This window comes from Malaclemys terrapin, chromosome 16 (assembly GCF_027887155.1).
Source record: "Malaclemys terrapin pileata isolate rMalTer1 chromosome 16, rMalTer1.hap1, whole genome shotgun sequence".
Taxonomy (NCBI): Eukaryota; Metazoa; Chordata; order Testudines; family Emydidae; genus Malaclemys; species Malaclemys terrapin.
Genome location: NC_071520.1, coordinates 770,740 through 797,220, shown reverse-complemented (window position 1 = coordinate 797,220; position 26,481 = coordinate 770,740). Strand labels below are relative to the sequence as shown.

Below are 26,481 nucleotides of genomic sequence, written 5' to 3'. Positions count from 1 at the left end.
AACTGACAGTCTCTAGGCCAGTGTGAATCAGTGCAAAGGGCTGGCTGGTGTATCAGCCATAGTGTGACTTGTGCAGCTCTAAACAGACATGCAGGCAAACAGGCTGGTCAACACCCCCCCCCCCACACACACACACACACCTTCCCCACACACACACACACACACCTTCCCCACACACACACACCTTCCCCACACACACACTCCCTCTTATATCCCCTACACAAGATCTGGATATTCTCTGTACTGTATTGTACACAGCCACCACATGTCAACCATGCACGGATTCCTGTATGTGCACCCTGCACACACTGAGATACACACAGTGACATAGTGACACATCTAGAGAGACCAATGTTTGCTGCAGAGTACTGTTCACACAACAAATACACAGTGTAACAGATCAGTCTCTCACACACAGAGAGAATCCTGTCATGTAACAGGCTAAGGCTCCCCGCAAACCACCAGCAAATATACTGGCCATCCCCCCATTAATTCCAGTGTTCACTGTCATGTACTATTTACACACACACAGAGTAATGTATTGTTCACAAGCGCAACACACCCAGAATATACAGTATAACACATCCCCCATCCCCCAGAGATTCCTTCACACATTGCAATGCATTGCATACACATTAAAGCATACACCCATCAGTGAGCAGCACAAAAACTCAGCCATCAGTACAAACACACACACACACACACACACACACGCAACCCCTATAGCTTATCTCCTGTTTACGCTGTGACAGATATACTGCTATTAACATGAGTGACTGACCCGGGCTGGGATCCCGCTGTCACAGACGCTGCCCCCAACGCTTTCAAATGGAAGCAAGAAAAAAAAAACATTGTGAAAAGCAACCCCCAAACAATTAGTAAGATACTGTAATCAATTATAGTGTCCCGTGTCCTGGTCTTGCTCCTCAGGGCCTGCCCTCAGCTCATTCAGGGGAGCGGGCTAAGATGGTTAGACTCAGTGTTGCAGCACTGACCTGAGGATGCAGTGGTGGAAGCTGACCCAGGAGCACCCTAGACAGATGGTGTTGAGGAGCTAGTGGGAGGAGGGGTGGCCAACTGACCCTTTCCTTACTCACACCCCAGTGAATCTCCATCTGCAAGTGTCAGAGGTTCCTCTTCCCTCCTGTGTAACCAAATCTCCAGAATAGGGGGTGGGAGGCATGGTCTCTAACTTACTATTCCCTGTTGGAGCCTCAAGCCAGTTCTGCTCATTGACGATGCATCATGTCCCGTATCCAGCCAACAGACGTAAAGAAGAAATGAAAATGAAATCACTTGGTTCTTCTCTTGGGTGGGGATGGGGGCAGCAGAGGGGAGGGAGTTGGGGACAGCTGCAGTTCACATGTTACCACTTTAAGAACTCCCGCACGTGGCTCCAGAGTTTGGTGATCCAGAGGTTGACGCCCAGATCAGTCAGGTACTGGATCTCGGGCGTCAACATCTTGCGGCACAGCTTCCGGTGCTTCTTGTTGATCTTTTTCTTCAAGTTGTAACCCAGGATGGACTTCTGGCCCAGCGGCTGCCATGGCTGCATGGAGGACTCCTGGATGGCGTTGGCATCCACAGGGTGCCCTCCATCGATGCAGATGCTCTTCATCTTCTCATTCTCCTGGTGCAGCTCGGCCACATCCCTGGCCATTCGCTCCCACCCATAGGCCTCCACCTTGCGCCAGAAGGTGGCATTGAAGTAGCGGTAGAGCTTGGCGTCAATGAGGTTCCAGTAGGTGGCCTTCTCATAGAGCTCACCCGTCATCTTCGAGACAGTGGAGTCCTTGCGGGCGTTGAGCTTGAAGTAGAGGATGTCCTCCAGCTCCCAGCACAGCAGGTCCTTCAGGAGCACTAGGGACTCATCAAAGTACTCCAACAGCATGACCAGATGGAAATGTTGGTCGATCTCCTGGATGTACTGGTCCACCAAGGGGCTGTTGGCATTCATGTTGTTGTCATAGCCCAGGTCAAAGAAGAGCAGGTTCTGGAGGTAGTGAGCGTTGAACCCGTTAGGGTCATAGTAGTGCCATGGATCACGGAGGAATTCTGCCAGCTTGTCCTCGCCTTGCAGCTTCCAGGTGAGGGGGATGATGCGTCCAAAGTAGTGGAAGGAGGACTCGAAGAGGTAGGCGGGGTCCCGCAACACTGTCAGAAAGATGGTATCAGCTGGCAGTAGCTTGCGCACCTCCTGGTACTGGAAGCGCATGTGGTTGCAAATGATATTGAAGCACATGCCGGGCTGGTAGTCCTGGACCTGGCTGCGTTCAAAGTAGGAGGGGTAATAGAAGTCATTGCGGCCATTGGGGAAGGCAAACTTGAGGCGGTGCTTCTCGCCGAAGCGGAAGAGGATGTTTAGAATGGTGCTGCTGGCTGTCTTGTGTGTCTTCATGAACATGATGTCCAGCTTGGGAAGACATCCTTGCCCCGGGGGACTGTGGGTGCTGTTTGCTGCACCTGGCACCCTGGCCTGGGCAGGATAGGAGGAGCAGGAGTAAGGGATAGGAATCCTGAAGGAAAGGAAAGAACAGGCACATCCATGAGGGTTGGATCTCTGCGCTGGCCTTGCTCAGCCACCACGATCATAGAATCATAGAATATCAGGGTTGGAAAGGACCTCAGGAGGTCATCTAGTCCAACCCCCCTGCTCAAAGCAGGACCAATTCCCAACTAAATCATCCCAGGCAGGGCTTTGTCAAGCCGGAAGGAGATTCCACCACCTCCCTAGGTAACCCATTCCAGCGCTTCACCACTCTCCTAGTGAAAAAGTTTTTCCTAATATCCAACCTAAAGCTCCCCCACTGCAACTTGAGACCATTACTTCTTGTTCTGTCATCCGCTACCATTGAGAACAGTCTAGATCCATCCTCTTTGGAACTCCCTTTCAGGTAGTTGAAAGCAGCTATCATATCCCCCCTCAGACCAGACCAGACCAGCCATGAGGGCCCTGCAGAAAAGAGCCATTCCTTTCCAAGGGAGTTCAGCTTTGGGGAAAGGTGCTGGCTCAAGGGCTCTGGGAACAAGAGTCCTCTCTTGATCCCCTGAATGGGTACAGCACAGACAGCCACATGGCAGGTTCCCAGGCACACACTGCCCGCACTGAGGGACCAGCTGTGGGGTGGAGAGGAAACCAGGCTCTGTATAGTTGTTTTGACAGGGTCTCTTCCTGAAGTACCTGGGCTGGGTCCATGGCCCATTCAGTGCTCAGCCTCTCTGCTATCATTGCCAGCAAGAGGGCCAATGAGTGCAGGGGTTATGTGCACACCTGCCCAGCAGGAACTAGCCTGACATCACTGTAAGTAACCCTGGCCACTGTACATCCATCAGATGAGAGCTGCTTTAGTCTCTATGGGGGGATGCTGAAAAGGAGTTAGGCTCCTAACTTCCATTCCACCGTGCTGTCCTGGGCTTGACTAGAAACAATGGCTGGGGTGAAAGGCTCCGCACTCTATTCCCAACTCCTGAGCCAACCCATCCCCAGGAGCCAACATCCTTCAGTACAAATGTAGTGAACCAAACTCTGCCTTCAATTGCCACCAATCTGAAGTCACAATTTGGCCCCAAGATTTGAAAGCAAGTTTGTCCTTTCAGAGAATTACGGCAGCCTGAGGCCAGCACCTGTCAGGAACAGCAGGGTAAACAGCAAAGTCAGTGAGGATTTCACTGGAGTTACTACAGATTTACACCAAACTGGAATCCAGACCCTTCCCTTCACTCCGCTGCTGAGGTGCTTTTCTGGCTGGATCACTGGACCTTTGACACTTGCAATAACTGAAGCTGTTGGATTTTGTCTCCTCTCCCCTTCACCAGGTTAAATCTGTGTGTGGCAGCAAACACCTGCTCATCAAGTCTGATCTTCCTTATTCTGAATCTATCTATTGACCGATGTAAAGAGTTTTATCCTGCTGCCCATCACTGTAGTATCCGAGCACTTTCCACATAAAATCACTAGCAATAGCAAAGTCCCTGGTGGACTTATTAGTCTCTGAAACCTCTCCTTGGAGTAGTCGTTTTTTAAAGTGGGCAAGCCCCGCTGATCCCTGCTGCCGGGAGGGGTCGGGAGGGACACACAGGGTCAGACTAAACCTCACCCTATCCCCGTATTGCTTAAGAGGTGGGGACCAGGCTGTCTTTCATTGGAGAGGGAATGTTCCTTAGTCTTCAACGCGGCCCCATATTGGCTCTAATGCTGCAATAGTGCAGCCCTTATTGTTCCATCTTTGTGACAGCCCCCTCCATTTACCCCAAGGAGAAGGAGTTTGTCCCTGTGAATCGGCAGGAGCCTGGAGGTTTTCACCGTTCTGCCATTTCTGCACTGCCAATTGTCCTTTCCCTTCCCATTCACGATATAGAGCATGTGGCCCAGAGCGCAGAGAGCTGCCCGGGGAACGGCTTCTAGGATGGCGATAGCTCAGGCTCAGTGTGAGTAGCCCAGGGACTGGGGAGGACATTGTGATTGGAGGCTGTAATGGACGGGGCTATCGCTACACTGGTGTGTGTACAATCTGGTGGCTGTTCCCATGTGCAATGAGACTGAGATTGGTGCATCTCAGCCCAATTCTAACACACGCATCTCCATCACAAATGCCTCCACCATGACTGGCACCCACTGGCCTCTTGTCGGCAGCCTCAAGTTAATTTAGTGAGACAGGAGATTGAACTATCCTTTAGAAGGGACCTGGCCAAGGCAGGACTGTCCATCTACCACTGTCCACCATGCTTAGATAATAATTATACATCAATACCAAGCTCTAATGCAGCACTTTGCATCTGTAGCTCTCAAAGGTATGGAAGTGAGAAAGCACACAGGTGGGTAATGGCTCACAGATCAGAATGGCCCATCACAGGCAGAGGCAGCTGAGCAAGCTTCTCCAGCCAAGGGGGCTCAACTTTGCCATGGGAGCTCTTCCAGCCATTGGCTCTCTTCTGAGAGCTGGGGTGTTGTTTTGTGACATTTATCCTTGTCCAGTAGAACTGGACTGAGCCCCCCAGTTGACTTCACACAGACGACAACTTTCAGGATGACTACACTACAAACCCCACGAGTGGCAGCGAGTCTCAGAGCCCAGGGCAGCCAACTCAGGCTTGTGAGACAAGGTTAACAATAGCTGTGTAGGTGCCAGGGCTCGGACTGGAGCCCAGGCTCTGAAACCCGGCCAGGAGTGTGTGTCTCAGAGCCCGGCTCCAGCCCCAGTGGGAACATCTGCACTGCTATTTTTAACCCTGTGGCGTGAGCCTGAGTCAGTGGATGTGGGCTCTGAGACTCACTGCTGGGGGGGTTTCTTTGCAGTGTCGATGTACCATATCACTCCTTGATTGAATCCACCTGGGCTGGAGCTGACCCAATGTGGCTCCGTACCCCACCTGCCAATCCCCTGAGCCAGCCCTTGCCCACCCCTGGAGCCAGCATTTCTGAGCGGCCGGAAAGGAGCTGTTCTAGAGAAAGCCCAGACCCCATGGCAAGGAGGGACTCACTCACTCCATCATGCTGACTTGCAGGGGTGGAATCACGTAGGAGTACAGCAGTAGCATAAAGCTGGTCAGGACAGTTCCCAGAACAAGCCCCTTGCACATGGACCTCCAGTGCTTCTTCTTCTGCAGCATTGTGGTCACCTGCAAATCCCAGAGAGAGGAGCAGTTAGGGAGGCAGACAACCAGAGAGAAGCCTTCAGTAAATCCCTAGAGACAGACAGAGAGAGCGAGAGGATGGCCAAGGTAGAAGGGACAGGAATAGGGTGACCAGATGTCCTGATTTTATAGGGACAGTCCCGATTTTTGGGTCTTTTTCTTATATAGGCTCCTATTACCCCCCCACCCCCATCCTGATTTTTCACATTTGCTGTCTGGTCACCCTAGACGGGAAAGGGAGAGGAGATGTGGAGGACACAAACATCCCAGGGAAGAAAAGAATTCTGATTCCTAGATTATTACCCCAGCAGGGGCAACTGTGACCATCTAGTGTGAGCGTCTGCATAACACAGGCCAGAGAACTTCCCTGAATCCATCCTACCTGAACTAGAGCAGAGCTTCTACAAAAACAGCCAATCTTGCTTTAAAAATTGCATGCGATGGAGAATCCACCACAACCCTTGGTGAACTGAGCCAATGGTTAATTACCCTCACTGCCCCTTATTGCTAGTCTGAGCTCTTCTGAAAATCTGGCCCAGTGTTGTTAATGTGTGCGTGGTTAGAAGTTGTGGGTTTATGCTAATGTTTTGGTGCAGCAGCCGGAGCAGTGGAAAGGAGCAACAAAGAAATGAAACAAAGGCATATGCGAAGAAATGGGTACATTCTCTTGCCTATGTTATACTACAGATCAGACCAGATAACCACGGTCCCTGCTAGCCTTAAAAATCTATCACTCCATTTTGGGATGGACTGTCTGTACACAGAGATGTTAATTTATTGATCTGTGGCAACTAGGAAACCAACCAGTAGAGTTAGTGCCACTTGACATACCCAGATGATGGGTTCACCAGAAATGCCTAGAGACAGAGAGGGTTAGTGTTATTTCCTATGGCAGGGCAGGCCAACCTGAGCCTGAGAAGGAGCCAGAATTTACCAATGTACATTGCCAAAGAGCCACAGGAATACGTTAGCAGCCCCCCCCATCAACACCCCCCCGTCCACTCCCAGAGCCTCCCGCCCACCAGCAGCCCCACCGATCAGCACCTCCCCCTCCCTCCCGATCAGCTGTTTCATGGTGTGCAGGAGGCTCTGGGGGGAAGGGAGAGGAGTGAGGGCATGTCAGGCTCCGGGGAGGGGGTGGGAAGGAGTGGAGTGGGGGCTGGGCCTGTGGCAGAGCCACGGGTTGAGCAGTGAGCACCCCCTGGCACATTGGAAAGCTGGCGCCTGTAGCTCCAGCCCTGGAGTCGGTGCCTATACAAGAAGCCGCATGTTAACAGCTGAAGAGCCACATGTGGCTCCGGAGCCACAGGTTGGCCACCCCGTCCTATGGTACTAGCTTGTTCCACAGACATGCTACCAGACTCTGCTCCGTGTATACAAATCTGAGGGCTAGTGTGCAGTGGTTCTCAACCAAGGTTACATGTACCCCTAGGGGTACGCAGAGGTCTTCCAGGGGGTACATCAGCTCATCTAGATATTTGCCTAGTTTTACTTAAAAAGCACTAGCGAAGTCAGTACAAACTAAAATTTCATACAATGACTTGTTTATACTGCTCTATGTACTACACTCTGAAATGTAAGTACAATATTTATATTCCCAATTGATTTATTTTATAATTATATGGTAAAAATAAGAAAGCAAGCAATTTTTCAGTAATAGTGTGCTGTGACACTTTTGTATTTTTAGGTCTGATTTTGTAAGCAAGTAGTTTTTTAAGTGAGGTGAAACTTGGGGGTAGGCAAGACAAATCAGACTTCTGAAAGGGGTACAATAGTCTGGAAGGGTTGAGAGCCACTGAGCTAGTCTACACTACACTTGTACTGATGTAGTGCATTTGGTGAAGATGCACTATGCCGATGGGAGAATGCTCTCCCGTCAGCATAATTACTCCACCTCAACGAGAGGCAGAAGCTGTGTTGGTGGGAGAGCGTCTACCGCCAACTTAGCACTGGTACGGACAGCGCTTAGATCGATGTAACTTGAGTCATTCAGGGGGGTGGCCTTTTCACACCCTTGAGCTACATAAGTTACTTCGACTTAAGTGGTAGTGTAGACAAGCCCTCAGGGACAAAGGAAGAACATCAAACAGGGATAAAGAACATTCCAACCAAGCTGCCAAATTGAGGATGGCTATTGTCATTTTTAAATAGAGCTGGGAGGGAAAGCGTTTTCCTGTCCTGGGAAAAATGTTGAGATTTTAAAAAAATGTCCTCTCCCAAATCAGGATGAAAAGTTACAATATCGAAATTTTTTGCAAAACCAACAATCTGAGTCAATCCAAATGTTTTGTTTCAATAATTTCAAAGTGTTTCATTTCAATTTTGACCTTTTTATTTTTATCATTTTTACTCTACTTAGCTGACATTTAGAATCAGAACATTGTTCCAAACCGAAAAAGATGAATTTTTCATTCTGACAATTTCAAAACCATTTTTTCAAAAAAATGTTCAAAATAAGACATTTGTCAGAACTGACCTTTTCCCACAAAGGTTTTCAGGTTTGACGAATCAGCATTTTCTGATGAAAAAATGGTTCATCCAAAAATTCTCGACCAGCTCTATTTTTAAATTATTTTTCTAACAAAATTCATAAATTCATAGATTCCAAGGGACATTAACTGATCTAAATATTTACCTAGTTTTACAACAGGCTACAGAAAAAGCACTAGCATACAGACAAAATAAGAAAGCAAGCAATTTTTCAGTAATAGTGTGGCTGTGACCCTTCTGTATTTTTATGTCTGATTTTGTAAGCAAATAGTTTGTAAGTGAGGTGAAACTTGGGGGTACACAAGACAAATCAGACTCCTGAAAGGGGGACAGTCATCTGGAAAAGTTGAGAACCACTGCTCCAAATCACATACCACCTCCTAGCATTCTGGGCTCAAAGGAGTCCCCTGAAAAACTCAAGAATGGGATGAAGGAGCAAGCAGTTTTTCAAGCACACATTTAAATTCTTTCCTGTGGGAACCCTCGCATCTTTGGCCTGTTGCCAAAATGTCCTCTGCTGCGAAGGACACATGGCTAATTGATCTCACCATGTCACCTCTCTCATCAGGTCCTGCTTTCTCCTGGCTGCTTGGATGGTGACATCCTTTCCAACCAGCTGCAAACAAACAACAACAAAACAACTGGCAGGGTGTCAGAAACAGCAGCTGCATGCTTCATAAGTGCACATCTCAGCCGCTAGGGGTGATGGGGCCTGCCCGCACTCCTGCAGCGGACCCTGTTCCTCTCTGCTCTTCCTCAGGCTCCCCTGGACTCCCGCATGGCTTGAGTCTGCTTCAGCGACCCCCTAACCTCTAAGAGGCCTCCTGGGAAGTGAGGCTACAGGCCTTCTGTCCCCAGGCTCACTACTCAGTGTCCCCTGGGAACCTGGTGGAGTTAGAGAGCCCTGCATAGACAATGACGGGTTAAAGACCCCCACACTGACTCCTCTCATGGATAAATTCTAAATCACTTTAAAAAAACCTAGAGAAATTTCCAGACAAAACACGGGCGCATTAAGGGTGAGAAATACCAGCAACCTCAACCCCAGAAGACCAGGGTAGCTATTAAAAGTAGCTTAGGCACACAGTGGTGGGATGGTAAAAACAAGCCTGTATGTGCCAAGTGCAGCTGCTTGAGCTACAGAAATGGTGGGACAGTCCTAGATTCCAAGGTCAGAAGGGCCCACCGTGATCATCTGACCTCCTGTCTCACACAGGGCAGAGACCTGCCCCATAAGAGTTTCTAGGGCAGAGCTTTTAGAAAAACATCCAATCCTGATTTAAAAATTGCCAGGGATGGAGAATCACCACACCCCTGGGTAAATTGTTCCCATGGTTAATGACTCTCACTGTTAAATCTTTACACCTTATTTTCAGTCAGAATGTGTCTAGCTTCAACTTCTAGCCGTTGGATCATGTTAGACCTTTGTGTGCTAGACTGAAGAGCTCATTGTTAAATATTTGTTCCCCATGTAGCTACTTATAGGCTGTGATCAAGGCACTGCTGAAGCTTCTCTCTCTGTTAAGCGAAGTAGATTGATCTCTAATGAAATAGCTGGAGAAAGACGATTGAGTGAGCAGCTTCCAGCCCAGCTGTCGGTCAGAGCACAGCCTTCTGTACATTAACCATGATGGTCTGTCAGGAACAAATTCACACCAGGGGTTCCCAGGGGGGTGGATTAGGGCATGATCTAGGGATCCAGTCCTTGGGTGGGACGGAAGCTCATGGATCCACAAAGTCTGGCTTCCAGGCTCCGTGGGATAAGGGCCAACGGCCAGAGAGTTCTGGGTGTGCCCTAGTGAGTCAGGAGTAGGATGTAGCCTAGCAGGGAGGCTGGAGTGGCAAGAGCACTAGTTTGTTGTGGGGGGGCTGTTGGCTGGACTGGAACCAGACCCCTTTTGTCTCAATTTACATACTGGGTGTTGAACAGATCTTCAGACAGTGACCGTGAGCAAGGGCCCAGCTGAGTGTTTGGGTGAGTATGGATTCCAGGTGAAAGGTGACACCATGCGTCTGACGAAGTGGGTATTCACCCACGAAAGCTTATGCTCCAATATGTCTGTAAGGTGCCACAGGACTCTTTGTTGCTTTTTACAGATCCAGACTAACACGGCTACCCCTCTGATACTTGACACCATGCAGGTGAAAGGTGGCTGTGTTTGTTAGACCTCGGGTCTGGTTTAGACTATAGGTGGAAAGTAGACAATAATTAAGACCTGGATTGCTCCCTCAGCCACAGCAAAGGTCAGTTCCCCTGTGTGAGATGGCAGGCCTTCAAAGGACAGCACTGTGGGCCAGCAGGTGGGATCTAGACGCAGTCATGTTTTCTTCTGGCTGGGGTACAGAACATTAAGCCGTCATCTTTATATTAAACAGTGGTTTTCCCTCTGGGGCACTTGGCCGCCTGCTCTACTCTTGCTTTCCTCTCACAGAAGCTGTTATTTCACCACTATGGCTCGTTATCCCTAGGAGTCCCTGCAGAGCGTTTAAAGGCTGTTCACAGCCTGCAAAGACGGACTGCCCCTTGGAGGGGGGAGCAGCTCAAGCTGGGGGAAGCCAAGGACTGGAAGGGCCACCAAGTGCTGCTGATACTCACAGGGGCCAAGCTCTCTCCTGGGGGCAGAGGTAGAAACTGACTCGCCACCAGGTGGCACTGGGCTGTTTCTTATGCCCGCAACAGTAGCAGCCCCGTGGATGGTGGAAACAAAGGTTGAGCATCCCATGACATTCCTACAAGAGCTGGACAAAAGCAGCTCAGGTCATAGGCTTCACGTCTCACTGCACAGCACAGCTCCAGGTGGAGCACCTCCTCCTAGTTCGCCACCAGCTTCACTTCCAGCCACACACTGGACACGCTGCATGGGGCCTCCTGCCCAAGCACTGCTTAGCTTAGGGCATCAGCCGAGGGGCAACAGGGACGGCAAAGGCAGCAACTTGAGGTCAAAAAGCAAAAGTAATCTGCACCCAGCTCCAGTGACTCTAGACAAGAGCATGGGCACTGCTAGCTAAAGAAGCCCATGCTGTGCCCATTGAGTCCAGAGAAGCTGCTGTAACCATTTGACCTTCTGTGTCTCCAGACAGCCCCCTCCTCACCCTACACTCACACCAATCAGCTCAGTGTACGTGGCAGACAGCAGCAGCCAATCTGAGCCCAGAGGGACCAGCATTGCCACACAGATGGCAAGTGTGTAACGGGATGTGCGTCACTGGGTCACGCGGGTCCCAGGCCTTCTGACTTTACCCTCCTGTCCAGCTCCCTCTCTCTTTAGACTGTAAGCTCGTCAGGGCAAGGACCGTGGCTTTCTTTAGGTGTGTGCAAACCTAGCGTGCTTGGGGACCTGCATCCATCATTCAGACTAATTTCCAGGGGCCTGGAGCCACTTGTGTGCACACAGGCACACACACGAAAGCCAAACCATCCAAGCAGGGGCACAGGTGCCCAGAAATACACATAACCTAGTCTCAGGGCTTGTCTACGCTTACATTTTATAGCGCTCTAACTTGCTGGCTCAGGGGGGTGAAAAATCATGCAGCAAGTTTGAGCACTTTAAAGCACTAGTGTGGACAGGCGCCGAGCGCTTGGAGCTATTCCCCTCATGGAGGTGGATGACCACACTGCCACCGGAGCACTTTGAAGTTTCTAGTGTAAACATAGCCTAAGTCTACACACCTGGTAGCAGAAGGACACACACGTAAGATTCACTCCCACAGGGGGCAGCAGTGCACAGACATGCACCTGCCAGGACAGCCTTATAGATATTCATGAGGCAGTGAACTTTTCACCTGCTCTCCAAGGAAAGGGCTCTCCCCTTCTTGAGCCCTGCAGCCCAGCCTCCCCAGGGACAGTCTCCTGCTGCTCTCTAGTTCCATAGTTCATAGGCACACAGGATGCACCTGATCCTGGATCCAGAGGAAAACCACTCATTCTTACTACCCCACCCCACCCTATGCACAGGGTGCACACAACCTTTCCTGGGAAGCACAGCCCCTCCTGCCTGACCCCCTCAGCTTGTCTAGGAAGCCCCAAGCCAGCCAGCAGGGACAAGAGGGAAGTTAAAAGGGTACAGCACCTGCAAACCGTCAGCCGTAACCTGCAAGGGATGAGTTCTCTGGAAGTCCCAAGGAGCAGAGGAGACGGGCAGGTTCAAGGTCTGACACTGACTGAGGCTGGAGCTGCCTGGTAGCGTGTGAATGACTGCATTGCAGCAATGCTGTCCTCTGTATCAGGACAAGGAGACATGCTACCTGGGGACGGGACAGCTGCTTGCAGCAATGCTGGGCTCCAGGCAAGGCCCACAAAGGTTTTGGGCGGCCCAGGGCAAAAATCTGAAACTGAGGCCTCTTCATACTTCCAAAAACATTATCATGTGTAGACCAAAGGGGAGGAGAGAGCCCAAGCCTGTTGTAGTAGTAGGATTTTATGTTTGTATTTTGTATAATTCTATAGCTGAGCTGATTTCACGGCAGTAAAAGACTTTTATGGGTCACCACTTTGTTGTAGGCTTAGCATTTTAAAATAAGTAAAAGAAGGCCATGATTGGTTTTCTTCTGCATTGCAATTTGATGTTCCTGTTCAAAATGTTCTGTGTACATTAATTCTGTTTTGTGTGTGAATGAGGAATGGGTGTTAAGAGATAAGTATGAAGGCCATCACTAAACCAGATGTTCTAGGGAGGAACCGGAGACAAACGCAAGGGTGCCAGGAGGCTGCAACACACCCCTATTGACATGTCAGAGGAGGGCAGATTGATGACTCTAAAGATGAGACAGGCACCTATCAATGGGGACAAGATAGCTGTGATCAAAACCAGCATGGGATAACTCCCTGAAAGACTTAATGAAAGAACAAGATAAAGGATGAGAAAAACAATTTAAGAAAACAAGCACTCATCAAACAACAATTGATTACAGCATGATGGTGCAAGACTCATTGGTCCCAATGAAGGAAAATCACTATGTAAACAGGGTGCCTTGCCATGAAACTTCGGGTTCGTCCTGCCAAGCCTTCCCTGGAGCATTCTGTTGCGACCGACAGAACCCGGTTCCTATCTACCCGTGATCCTGGCCACTAGATTGATCCAGACTCTGGACTGGTAACTATAACATTGACTGGCAGGACTGTCTGTGTGTGTGTGTGCATGTTATTGAATGAATATGCTAATTGTTATATCTTCAATAAATGTGGCGTATTGCCTTTTTCCCTGGAAAAGATCCTGTGTGCTTCTTATAAGCATAACACTGTGGGGTCTCTGCCCTCCCTGTCACTCTGTCACCTTGAAAAGTATTAGACAGGAGAGGTGTACATTCTTAACAGTGAGAACAATTTACCCAGAGTCCTATCTATCCAGGGCCGGTGCAAGGAAGTTTCATGCCCTAGGCGAAACTTCCACCTTGCGACCCCCCGAGCCCTGCGGCAGCTCCCCGCCCCCACTCTGCCCTGAGGCGCCCCCTGCGCAGCAGCTCCCCCCCCCGCCCTGAGGTGCTCCCCCCATGACAGCTCCCCCCCCGGGGAGCCGTGCGGCAGCTCCCCACCCCAGCTCACCTCTGCTCCGCCTCCTCCCCGAGCATGCCGCCCCTGCTCTAATTCTCCTCCCCTCCCAGGCTTGTGGCGCCAGACAGCTGATTGGCGCCGCAAGCCTGGGAGGTGGGAGAAGTGGAGCAATGACGGCGTGCTTGGGGAGGGGGCGTAGCAGAGGTGAGCGGGGTGGGGAGCCCTGTGGCAGCTCCCCCCCCACCCTGAGGCACCCCCACAGCAGCACCCCACCCCCTTGGCCCAGAGAGCCGTGTGGCACCTTCCCACCCCAGCTCACCTCTGCTCCGCCTCCTCCCCGAACACGCCCTCCCTGCTCTAATTCTCCTCCCAGGCTTGCAGCGCCAAACAGCTGATTGGCACTGCAAGCCTGGGAGGTGGGATAAGTGGAGCAGCGACCGCGCGCTCGGCGAGGAACGCTGTAAAAAAAAATTGGGGGCACTGCTTTTTGGTGCCCCCAAATCTTAGCACCCTAGGCAACTGCCTAGTTTGCCTTAATGGTAGCACTGGTCTGTATCTATCTATCTCATAGAACTGGAAGGGACCCTGGAAGGTCATCAAGTCCAGCCCCCTGCCTTCACTAGCAGGACCAAGTACTGATTTTTGCCCCAGATCCTACATGGCCCCCTCAAGGATTGAACTCACAATCCTGGGTTTAGCAGGCCAATGCTCAAACCACTGAGCTATCCCTTCCCCCCAAAAAGAAAAAATGAATCACAGAATTGGAAGGGACCTCAGGAGGTTATCTAGTCCAACCCCCTGCTCAAAGCAGGACCAATCCCCAGACAGATTTTTGCCCCAGATCCCTAAAGGGCCCCTTCAAGGATTGAACTCACAACCATGAATTTAGCAGACCAATGCTCAAACCACTGAGTTATCCCTCCCCCCATGCTAGAGTCTCCATCACTCCCCATTTTTAAATCAGGATTGGAAGTTTTTTCAAACGCTCTGCTCTAGGAATTATTTGGGGGTTGGTCTCTGGCCTGTACGATACAGGAGGTCAGACTAGATGATCACAGTGGTCCCTTCTGGCCTTGGAATCTGTAATTTCCTCCATCTGTGTGAACTTCCCCCCAATAGTGCCCTCTCTGAATCAGTGGGGATTCCTCTCTTGTCCGTTCTCTCTCTTGAGGAAGGGGAGTGGGCTAAGCGCTCAGTGCTGAGTGGTTGCCTCTGAGATTCCCATCTCACTGAATAATGAATAGAACCTGTAAATGGATCCCAAGGTTGAGGGCAGCAGCCGGTAACAGGATTCCCTTATCCCTGACACCTAACACTGCAGCCTAGTGTCTCGGGCAGAGCTAGCTGCTTCCCTTCCACTAAGACTGGCCCACAGGAAGAGTTCTGGATCTGAAGCTGCGTGGGGGCAGGAGGGTGCCAGCCTTTTGGCTATTGGCATCGTCTAGTGATAGGCAGACCTCCCGGGGGCAGTGGGGGGATGCTCTCACAAACTGCCTCTCTGCTGCTGTCCTTTCTACCCTTCACCGGTGTATCCCTGGCAGCCTTCGTACCTGAGCACAAGGATCAGAAAGCTGATCCCCTTCCCACCAGCCTGGCAGCAGCAGCTATCATCTTTCTAATGCCTCACTTCCTCCGAGTCATTCAAGAGGGACGTGGCACCTCAGCTCCCAGCACAACTTCTCTTCCTCTGGCCCAGTGGCCATGACCCCAGGCCTGACGCAGGAAAGATAGTCTCCTCCTGGGCTTATGACAAAGAGCCACCCCATCCGCAACCAGAGGCATCATCATCAAACACCAGTCTTTGTTTCCAACCCTGACACCTCCAGGTTAGGAGGGGATCTATCTAGGCACTGACTGAAACGGCTGATACCACTGGGATGGCAGAACCAGGAATACCCGGGAGGTTTTGTGGGAATGTATCATCCTTACGCCAACCTAATGGAAAGTTCCATGAGGAGGTAAGGGTCACGATGGGACACTTGCCAGGCAACAGCCCATGGCCTTATGTAAGGCCCCCTGGTGGTCTAGGATTATATAAGATGATCATGGCCTTATGTAAGGCCCCCTGGTGGTCTAGGATTATATAAGATGAGGTAAACAAATCATGGCCTTATGTAAGGAACGGTTGAACCAATCGGTGTGGGGCTATACATGTGATAAACACATGATTCTCCTTCTTGTCCAATCCGTAGATGTGTGATTATAGCCTAATTGTGTTATGTAATGTTGAGAAAAACTATAAAAGAAAGCTTGCAATAAACAGAATTCGGATTCAGCTTGCAACCACATTGGTCGTGTGCTTTATGCGCTCCGCATGGAACCCCACAAGGTTTAAGTTGGACAATAGGAAAAATTTCCTGTCAAGGTGATTAAGCACTGGAATAAATTGCCCAGGGAGGTTGTGGAATCTCCACCATTGGAGGTTTTTAAGAGCAGGCCCCACCCCTGCCCCACCTCTTCCCACCCCCCGCTGACTCCATCCCCCCTTCCTCCATCGTTTGCTCTCCTCCAGCAATCACTTTCACCAGGCTGGGGCAGGGGGTTGGCGTGCAGGGTGTGTGTGGGATGCAGGCTCTGGGAGGGAGTTTGGGTGCAGGAGGGGGTTCGAGGTGTGGACTCTGGGAGGGAGTTTGGGTGCAGGGTGTGGGCTCTGGACTGGGGCAGGGAGTTGGGGTGCGGGAGGAGGTGCAGGTTCCGTCCAGGCGGCGCTTACTTCGGGTGGCTCCTGAAAGCGACTGGCACACCTCTCTGGTAGCGGCTCCTAGGTGGGAGGTTCAGGGGGTCTCCGTGTGCTGCCCCTGCCCACAGGCACCGCCCCTGCAGCTCCCATTGGCCACAGTTCCCAGCCAATGGGAGCTACAGAGTTGGCACTCGGGGCGGGGACAGCACATGGGGACCCCCTGGTGGCCTTGAAACATGCAGATGCAACATCACATTGCTGCATAAATGTAACAGGGTCAGGCTATCGTTTGTCCCATTACGCAAGCAGCCCCCTAAGCCCCACTGAAATGCATCTAATGTCTCTTGACTCCAACCTCTATAGTCCCCCAAGGTGATTTTATCAAATGGCCAGCAGACACATCTGTCAGAGAAGAGACTGGGGTTTAATAGGTTCTCTTTGGGGGACAGTTTTGTAGCTATTCTCAAGAGTGGCAGTAATAGTAAGATAATGGCCGATGGTCTCATAGCAGCTTCTAGCCCAAAGGAGACCAAAAAAGGAATCACTTCACCCCGCACTGCCAGGCAGCCATCTCTGGGGTGGAACATGGCAGCTCTTTAACAGAATCCTAAAACATTAAACAACAATTTAGGATATTAAGTCCTGCATCCAACTGAAAATGCACGGGGAAATGTGAAGAATAGGAGATTATCAATGACACCATAACCAGAAATGGGCCAGCACCAGAGCTACTACCCTGATACGTGTGAAAAGTGAGTTGGAATCTTTCACACCCACTAATAGTCAAGATTTTGGTTTTACAGCTCATCCCAAAGACAGCAGCCCCTCCAGCAGCACACTCACACCTAGCGCCATCCAGTGGTGAGTGCAGGAATTCCTTATACACTCTAGTTTGCAAAGGGCTTTGGTATGAAAGTGCCGTAGAAATGCAAGGCATTATTATTCCCGTCTAATCTGGAAACAGAGAGATTTTCTCTGACAAAACCAGCTGGCTCAAGCATCTGTTCTACCCCACAAAGTGCCCAGCATGTAAAAATGAGCCGCATAGTGGGAGCGTTTGTAAACGTGTCTCCCTTGCCATGCAGAAGCTGCTGAGGTGGGGAGAAGGGCCCATATTCTCCAATGTGCCTAGTTCCCATTGAAATGCACCTAAATCCCTTTGAGCATATGGGCGAAGGTACTTCACACAGGCAACCAGGGTTCTCTGGCTGCTGAAGTAGGAATCAGATTAGCAGCCGTGTTAGTCTGTATCAGCAAAAAGAACAGGAGTACTTGTGGCACCTTAGAGACTAAAACATTTATTTGAGCATAAGCTTTCCTGTTCTTTTTGAAGTAGGAATAAATCTCTTTTTACACAATAGAAACAAAATACCGTTACTAGCAGTAAAAGGCTGCCCTATGTGTAGGGCCCTACAAATTCACAGCTGTGAAAAATGCATCACGGACCATGAAAATCTGGTCTCTGCCGTGAAATCTGGTCTTTTGTTTACTTTCACCCTATATTATACAGATTTCATGGGGGAGACCAGTGTTTCTCAAACTGGGGGTCCTGACCCAAAAAGAGGTTGGGGGGGGTCGCAAGGTTATTGTAGGGTGATTGTGGGATTGCCATCCTTACTTCTGTGCTGCCTTCAGAGCTGGGCAGTCGGAGAGCGGCGGCTGCTGTCCAGGCGCCTGGCTCTGAAGGCAGTGCCACTGCCAGCAGCAGCGCAGAAGTAAGTGTGGCAATGCCATACCATGCCACCCTTACTTCTGCCCTGCTGCCTTCAAAGCTGGGTGGCTGGAGAATGGCAGCTGTTGACTGAGGGCCCAGCTCTGAAGGCAGCAGGGCAGAAGTAAGGGTGACAATACCACACCATGCCATCCTTACTTCTACAAAGCTGCTGGTGGTAGTGCTGCCTTAAGAGCTGGGCTCCTGGACAGCAGCCGCCGCTCTCCAGCCGCCTAGCTCTGAAGGCAGCAGAGAAGTAAGGGTGGCAATACCGCGAACCCCCTACAATAACTTTGCACTCCCTTCCCACAACCCTCTTTTGGGTCAGGACCCCCAGTTACAATACTGTGAAATCTCAGATTTAAATATCTGAAATCATGAAATTTATGATTTTTAAAAAGCTGGGACCATGAAATTGACCAAAATGGACCATGAATTTGGTAGGGCGCTACCTACGTGTAGGGAACCTGCTGTGCAAAGGTCCTGTCAGTCAAGCCATTCTCACTGTGGCCTTGTCTACACACAAAGTTGTACTGGTTTAACTGAATTGCTTTTAAATCAACTTAAGTTAGTGTAGTGCAAAGACCCACGTGCACTCTTGAATTGATTTAAAAGTGTTTTTTGTCAATTCAATTTAAACCAGTTAGAAGCCAAATTAAACTAAATTTATGTAAGCCACATTTAAATCAATTTAGGTGCGTCCACACAGGGTTTTTCACTGATTTAACTAAACTGATTTAAAAGCACATTATAGTGAAATTGGCACAAGTCTGTGTGCAGACCGGGCATAGACCATTGTCACTCCTGGTCAATAGCTTTCAGATGAGTTCATAAAGGGGTTGTGACATCAGCAAACTGGCTTCATTGAAAACTCACTCCTTCCCACTTTCTTTACCAAGGGTACAGCAAAGCCATGACTTCAAGCATAGCACTAGAGGTGCACGTATCTGGGCCAAGCTCCTTCCCTCTGCAATTAATTACACCTGTGATTATTGACAGGGAAACAATTATAAGGAGGCATCTCTTCCCTGAGAAGGGACTACAAAAATGGTACAATGGATTTCATGTTTCTTGTGCCTCCAGAACAAATGTGCTCAGTTTTTGACAGCTAGCCCTGGGATCAGAGAGCTTGTTCCTTCCCATGCATCATCGCTGGTCATTAAAATTCTGCAGACCACATTACAGCTTCAGTGACACTATTGTGTTCTGGGATCAGATAACTGGCCTTGTCATTGAAACTCACTTGAGAGTTCTGTTGATGACAAATGCTACATGAGAGGTAGATATTTATGATTAATATTTTATTAATCATCATTATTATTATTGATGATAATTATGCACAAGCCAGAATACAATCTGGCTCACTCTCCCAGAGCTGTGTGACTTTCCAGGAGTTAAGAGCATCAAACGTTATTGGGGTTTTTGTTTGGTCACTAAGGTCAGGAAAAGTGAGTCGGACACAAACAGGTAGCAGGTCTGCTGAGCATGGAGAGGGTCATTGCTGCAGACACATTCAAAGCAGGATCTCACTTTAAGCATCTAACTCACTTTTCCTTGCCCATTCGGTTTGTTTACCTTTTGCCTTTTACTCAGCAGGGCTAGTGAAACAGGCTGGTCAGTTTCCTGTTCTGTTTCTTGTCAATTTCACTTCCTGGTTCCCATGCACTGGCCCAAGGCTGGGCTGAGGACACTGCAGGATGTTGGCTAAACCCAAGCTAGAGAGATATCAATGAAATGTGAAAAGAAACACACGAAAGCCTATTAGCTGGAGTCCAGCTCTGTAAATCCTGAGACACGGGCAGTGAACCAAGTAACTGCCTCCTCCAGCCAGTGACTGGCTCTGCAGGAAAAGTCTCTAATCCCCAATCCATTGTCATTGGAGTGGAGGGGGCATTTTCCCCTCTCCCAAGGATGCTAGAGAGGACTTTCTCCTCCACCCAGGCCTGGCTTCAGCTGGGATGTTTATAAGCAAATATGCCTGGGATCGCTTTCTTAGCCCAGCCTCAGTATTGACTTTGCCTTAGGTTAGTGGATTAATAATTAATGCACCCTGCATGCAGGCTGCAAGGAGCAGCTCCTGTTAGTTGTGGCTCCCCATTAGCAGGGGGAGCAGGGGGCATGGTCACTGCCAGGCTTTCCACGTGTATGCCACCTTCCTAACGAGAGTAACACAGCTGTGCCCCCGCAGAGAACATGGCCCCAACTGCCCCTCCCAGACAGCATGTCCCCCGCAGCTATCCCCACTTTCCTGTAAACAGCAGGTTTCCCACAATTACCCCCACCCCTGCAGCCCTCCCTGCCCCGAAAGCCTGCCCCCAATGGCACTCCTCCTGCAGAGCAGGCATCCCAGAGGAAAAGGAGGGCTCTTACTCTTCCCCATACATCTCCCTCTCCCAAGCCCATGCTCCCTGCTGCACCCGCAAACACTCTCAGTGACAGCCAGACTCTTTACAAACACACTGGCCTGGCACACACAGACTCTGCTACCCCACTGCACACAACAACCCAGCACTCTAACTGTACACTCTCTCTTCCCCACTACAGACAAACACTATCACACCCTCACCCCCTTCCATTCTTCCACCACACACAATCCCCTATGCACAGCCTCTCTCACACACACACCCAACACACAACCCCCCACATGCTCTCTCACACACACTCTCCCCCTGCATGCTCTCTTTCTCTCTCTCTCTCTCACACACACACACCCAACACACAACCCCCCACATGCTCTCTCACACACACTCTCCCCCTGCATGCTCTCTTTCTCTCTCTCTCACACACACACACACCCAACACACAACCCCCCACATGCTCTCTCACACACACTCTCCCCCTGCATGCTCTCTTTCTCTCTCTCACACACACACTCCCCATTGCAGTAGATATATGGTAAAAAAAAAACCCTGTGAACCTCACCTTTGCCTTGGCTTAAGCGCCTCTCTGCAAACTTCCCTTTTCTTCCAGGGCTCAGTGGGACCAGACTGCATGCAAAGGGCGCTGGGATGTTGCTTCGACATGGAATTTCCTGGGCAGCTATCCCAGTGCCAGCTCTTACAAGACAGCTCGCCCCTCCCTAGAAGTTGTGGCCACCTTCCCTATGCCATCTCCATGGTGCCAGGGCCATGCCATCAGCTTGGAACTCTGGAGCCTCAGGGCAAACAGTTTCTTCCCAGTGGTGCCTACTATCTCCAGGATCTCAGTCTCTCCTCCCAGGAGTGGAGCTGGGGCTGGACCCTCCCACCATCTCCTGGAGGGAGAATGTCCGGAGAGTGAGCTCTCACCACCACCCTAGCTGGCTCCCTGGCTCGTCTCTCCTCCCACTTCAAGCAGCACAGAGAGCTCATTCACAACCCTCCCTTCCAGGGCTGAGAACAACAGAACCATTTGTATCCATCTGCAGCATTGACATCAACAAAGACATTGTCACTGGAGACCATGCACTCCTTCCCCATTTCTCCTGCTAGGCACAGCAAAATCCAGCCCTACCAACCATGGCAGGAGTCCAGGGCCCAGAGCATGCATATAAAACAGCCAGAGCTGGGAGCTTGTGGCAGGCACTGGTGTTCACTTGTGAAGCCACTGGCTTTTGGGCCAGGTGCCACTTGACCACAGGACAGGTTTCCATTGGTGGCTAGTGGAGAGGGCCCTACCCATAACCCAGCTCCAGGCAGGCAAGTTTGACAGGCTAGGAAGCTGACGGGTTCTTGGCTCACCTGGCAGCTGCCAGCAGGGGTGGGGTTTCAAGATTGGCTGAGATTTCTCAGTAAACACAGGGAGAGGTTCAATACAGCAGGGCCAGTTCCTCCCCCCAGGGCTGTGGGAGAGGTAGACAGCAAGCCCCACTCTGGCTGCTTGTTGGCCAGGAATGGTCTCCCATGTGCTGGGGCTGGGAAATGGCTTCATACCACTCAGGAGGTTGCTCACAGTGGGCCTGGTTGGAAGCCAATTGAAAGGTTTTTAAGGCCAGGCTTGACAAAGCCCTGGCTGGGATGATTTAGTTGGTGTTGGTCCTGCTTTGAGCAGGGGGTTGGACTAGATACCTCCTGAGGTCCCTTCCAACCCTGATATTCTATGATTCTATGAAATCTGTGGGAATCTTTCCATAGACTACAGTGGCCTTTGGAACTGGCTCAGCATGAGAGCTGGAAACCCCTGTTGGCTGGCACTGCTCCAAGCACCTCCTCCAGCACACTGCTTTGCAGACTGGGAGGGACCAGCCTTTCCCCAGAGGCTTAGCTCCACTCCACGGGGGCTCTGAAAAAGGGCAGGGGGCAACCTTGCTGCTTTGACCTTTGGGGGAGCTGAGATCTGGATCTGAACTCTGTGGCTGAGGCTTGTCTCAGAGAGTCAGTCTGTGCTCAGCTCTACTCTGATTGCAAGCCAGAAGCTGACATCTACAGCCCACGCCTGGCCTGCTTAGTCACATCTGACTGATTCCCCAGCCAACCTTTCTCTCCCTCTCATCATCAGGGAGTAGCTGTGTCCTTGCCAAATTGTTAAAGTCCAATTACAATCATACAAACTCTCTTGCCCTCTCTTCATTGAAAGGCCATGGCATTTTTTCTGGTGTGTTTAAGTGGGTGAGGTTGGCTATGGCTTATCTTGCCTGTGGCTATTGTCTTCTCTGCAAAACAGATGGATTTTTTTAGAGGGGGATCATGACTGCACGTTAGCCAGCCCACTGTCAAGTCCTAGTGGAGTTCTACCACGGGTCAACAATATTCCCCTGCCCATGGTTGACCTCACCTATCCTCCTGTGTCCATTATCAGTGTAAAAACACACATTCTTTGGCAGTGAAGACAAAGCCTGCATGTGGAGAGCTCTTGAGGGGAAGCTAAGCTGAAGAGATGAGTTTTGCATTGAGTTCTGATCCCTCTGAGGCCCATGGTCTCGTCTCTCATGTGGCAGGGAGTTCCACAGTCTAAGCCCTGCTCCCATGAGAGTTCTGACTCCTGCACTCACGAACCTCCCCCCGTTGGAGACAGTGTCAGGGCCCCGGAGGAACATAGTTGTCATGGGACATTGTGCTCACGGAGGGAGAGGCATCTCTCAGGCAGCAGGGCCTGTTCCTTGGAGGGCTGGGACAGCAGGATCTTGTGCTGGACTCTATTCAATGGGGTGCAGCACTGGGGTGATGTGCTCAGGGCACAGGCATGCTGCTAAGCAGACAGGCTGCTGTGCATGGCACCAGTTGGCGTATTCCCAGGGCGTGCACCTCCATCCTGGCAGCTGAGCCGCACTAATGGAGCCGGGAGGTCCCAAATGTCCTCACCGTGGCCAGATCTGTGTCAGACAGGACAGGGTACGATCGTCTAGCTAGCCACAGTCAGAGGGGGGCAGTTTGTGCTGCCTGGGCTATTTGGGCAGCCAGTATCCCCGAGGGGCAGGTGCCCTCGATCATGGGGGAAGTTATGGAAGAGGAGAGATATTCATGGCGCTTCCCTCTTCATAGCAGCATCGCCTCCGTCTCACCTGGGTGCGGCATTCACCAGCTGCTCTTTGTTCAGGGGCTGGTCCCAGCCAGGCACCAGGACAGCAGGGAGAGGGAGCTGGTCACATCTGCCAGAGGGGACACATAGAGCTGGGTGCCACCTGTGTATGGCTGGCATTTCAGCCCCTAGTGTTTAATCAGTTCCTCTGGTGGCTTCATATAGCTGCTGAACCTCCATCGCTGATCATCTCATATCACCCCTTATTTCCACTATCAGCAGTCCCTTCCACGACCACTGCGGCCAGGCTAGGATGTAGGAAGACCCTGTGTGGTGAAACTACGCGGCTCAGGATGGCAGATACACAGCCAAAGGGGACCACAGGGTCTGTCTGTGTCTAGCAGCCTCAGTACAGAATCCCCTTTTAGTCACTACAATCAAGGCCTGTCTCTTTTGTATGGTGAGGGATGCTGCATCCACCACCCACCCACTCACAGACTGGCACTGTTAGCCTGGGGAGGGGAGTTCTGGCCCAGCCGCTAGAGATTCCCCACCTGAGGCCCAGTCGCTGCTCTGAAAGATGCCTCTGCCAGGCCTGTCTCTGATTCCCATGGCACCTATTCATGCCTGGATCCAGCCCCTACCTGCAGACTTGTGTGGGGAGGAGGGGTAAGGCTTGGCCTGGGTAATGAAGCAGTGTTTTGTTCGGAGGAAACAAACCGGGCCTTTGCTGGCAGCTCCTGATGGGGAGCTGGGGACCGAGGTGGCCTGCAGGCTTCTTTGTCCCCAGCAGGCAGCATTAGCGGATCTGAAATGCTCTTTCGACTCGTGGCAGCAACGGAACCCTGCTCCCATCTGCCGGGACCGCCTAACACATCACCCCAGGCACAGAATAGGGGCCATTGTTCAGCCAGCCCCAACCCTGGCTCCCTCCCATCTGCCTGCAAATCAGACTGCTGCTTTTAAAGGGGATGATACAGCAGCGCTTTGCTCCCCAGGGCTTGTTGTGCCCTGCCTGAGGCAGCTCTTGAGGTCCCGCTCAGGCGAAGCCAGCATTTGCTTGCTGGGCAATGAGCCCTGTGCCTTCATATGTCTTTCTCATCCCCTCTCACTGCACCTTACCCTCCATATTGCACCTCTCACTTGCCATCTTGCATGGCTGGTGCAGCCCCATGCATGCCTGACACCTCACACTGCACCTCCTGGTCCTTGCTCACCCCTCGCCCTGTGCTGTGCACTGCTGACCGTGGCCTTTGTACTCCTTCCACACCTCGAGCTGCATGAGTCACAAGGCATATTCCATGCCTTGTGTCACACCTTGGCCTAGTCTACACTGGCAAAAAGGGACCTGTAATTTTCCATCAGTACAGCAATGATAGAAGCTGTAGTGTCCAGAGACTGCACATACATTACAGCAGACACTGCCTGAAATATGGTTCTCATTTTTGCAAGTGTGAACCCAGCCCTTGTGTCTGGAAGAACTCCCCTGTGTTGGGGTGTCCCACTTAACAGGGTGAGCCCCCAAAGGTTGCCCCAGGTTAGATCAGAACAGAATCAGTCAGCAGCATGTACCTGGTGCTTGAACTCAAATGGCTCGTGAGCCCCAGACAGCTGAATGCATCAGGACAATCTGTTGGTAAATTCCTGAATAGGCCATGAAGCAGATCTGAATTCAGCAGCTCAGGCCAATTGCACAGTGTCATTTATACTGGGTTTGAATCTGGATTTAGGCTTCCCCAGTGTTTGGCTCCAGGGTATGGATTTGCCCCATCACTAGTAGCACTGTCTTCTCCATAGACTACCAGAATCCTGGGGCATAGCAAGGCTCTCTCTCTCTCTCTGCACCCTGAGGGATCATGCTTCCTTACTTTATACTCAAAGCATAGCTAGGGTTACCATAATCCAGCAAGCAAAAAAGAGGACGGGAGGAGCCCCTCCCGTCCTGCCCTAGCCCCGCCCCATCCTGCCCTAGCCCCGCCCCTGCCCCTTCCACTTCCCCCCCTCAGAACCCCCAACCCTCCCCCTGCTCCTTGTCCCCTGACTGCCCCCTCCTGGGACCCCTGCCCCTAACTGCTCCCCAGGACTCCACCCCCTACCTAAGCCTCCCTGCCTCTCGTCCCCTGACTGCCCCCTCCTGAGACCCTCCCCCCATCCTAACTGGCCCCTAGGACTCTACCCCCTACCTGTACCCTGACTGCCCCAACCCTTATCCACACCCCCACCCCCAGACAGACCCCTGGGAGTCCCACGCCCCATCCAACCACTCCCCACCCCCTGACAGCCCCCCAGAACTCCCGACCCATCTAAACCCCTCTGCTCCCTGTCCCCTGACTGCTCCGATCCCTCTCCCCACTCCTGCCTCCTGACAGCCCCCCCAGAACTCCCAACCCATCTAAACCCCTCTGCTCCCTGTCCCATTGACTGCTCCGATCCCTCTCCCCACCCCTGCCCCCTGACAGCTCCCCCCCAGAACTCCCAACCCCCCTCTTGTCCCCTGACTGCCCCCTCCTGGGACCCCTGCTCCTAACTGCCCTCCAGAACCCCACCCCCTACCTAAGCCTCCCTGCTCCTTGTCCCCTAACTGCCCCCTCCTAAGACCCCCCCCAAATGTCCCCCAGGACCCTACCCCCTACCTGTACCCTGACTGCCCAAAACCTTATCCACACCCCCAGAAAGCCCCCCCCGAACTCCCGACCCCCCCATCTCTTGACTGCCCCCTCCAGAACCTCCCTGCCCCTTCTCCGACCCCCTGGCCCCCTTGTTGTTGGCCTTTCTTCACCTAATGTCTGGTGAACTTGCTCAGGAACTGCCTGAGCCACTGGGCAGCAGCGGGGGAGGAGCTCCAGACTGCCGGAGCCGATCTGCGATGCAGGGAGGGAGGGAGTGATTTCTGCTGCGGGGTGGAGGAGGAGGAGCCCTCTCTGGCTGAGTGTCGGAGCCCCATGTAAGTGGCACCGTCCGGCCGGCAGCACTGTTAGCCGCGCGTGCTCTGCATGGGGGGGAAGTTCGGACATTTACAAATTCCCCCCGGACGCTATT

The 26,481-nt window shown here is 51.5% G+C and overlaps 1 protein-coding gene across 4 annotated transcripts; it reads right to left on the bottom strand.

Annotated features, from left to right (window-relative positions):
• Positions 1–164: 164 nt before the first annotated feature.
• On the bottom strand, positions 165–21,610 carry GAL3ST1 (galactose-3-O-sulfotransferase 1). Of its 4 annotated transcripts, XM_054006010.1 has the most exons (5): positions 20,929–21,610; positions 19,582–19,721; positions 8,673–8,740; positions 5,486–5,619; positions 165–2,516 (listed from the first exon to the last, which is right to left on the bottom strand). In XM_054006010.1, the coding sequence occupies exons 3-5, from the start codon at positions 8,673–8,675 to the stop codon at positions 1,367–1,369; spliced, it is 1,287 nt and encodes a 428-aa protein (XP_053861985.1). In that variant the 5' UTR covers positions 8,676–8,740; positions 19,582–19,721; positions 20,929–21,610; the 3' UTR covers positions 165–1,366. The 4 variants fall into 4 exon arrangements, with proteins under 4 accessions (XP_053861985.1, XP_053861987.1, XP_053861986.1 ...); XM_054006012.1 differs by lacking the exon at positions 8,673–8,740; XM_054006011.1 differs by lacking the exon at positions 19,582–19,721.
• Between the last annotated feature and the right edge of the window lie 4,871 nt (positions 21,611–26,481).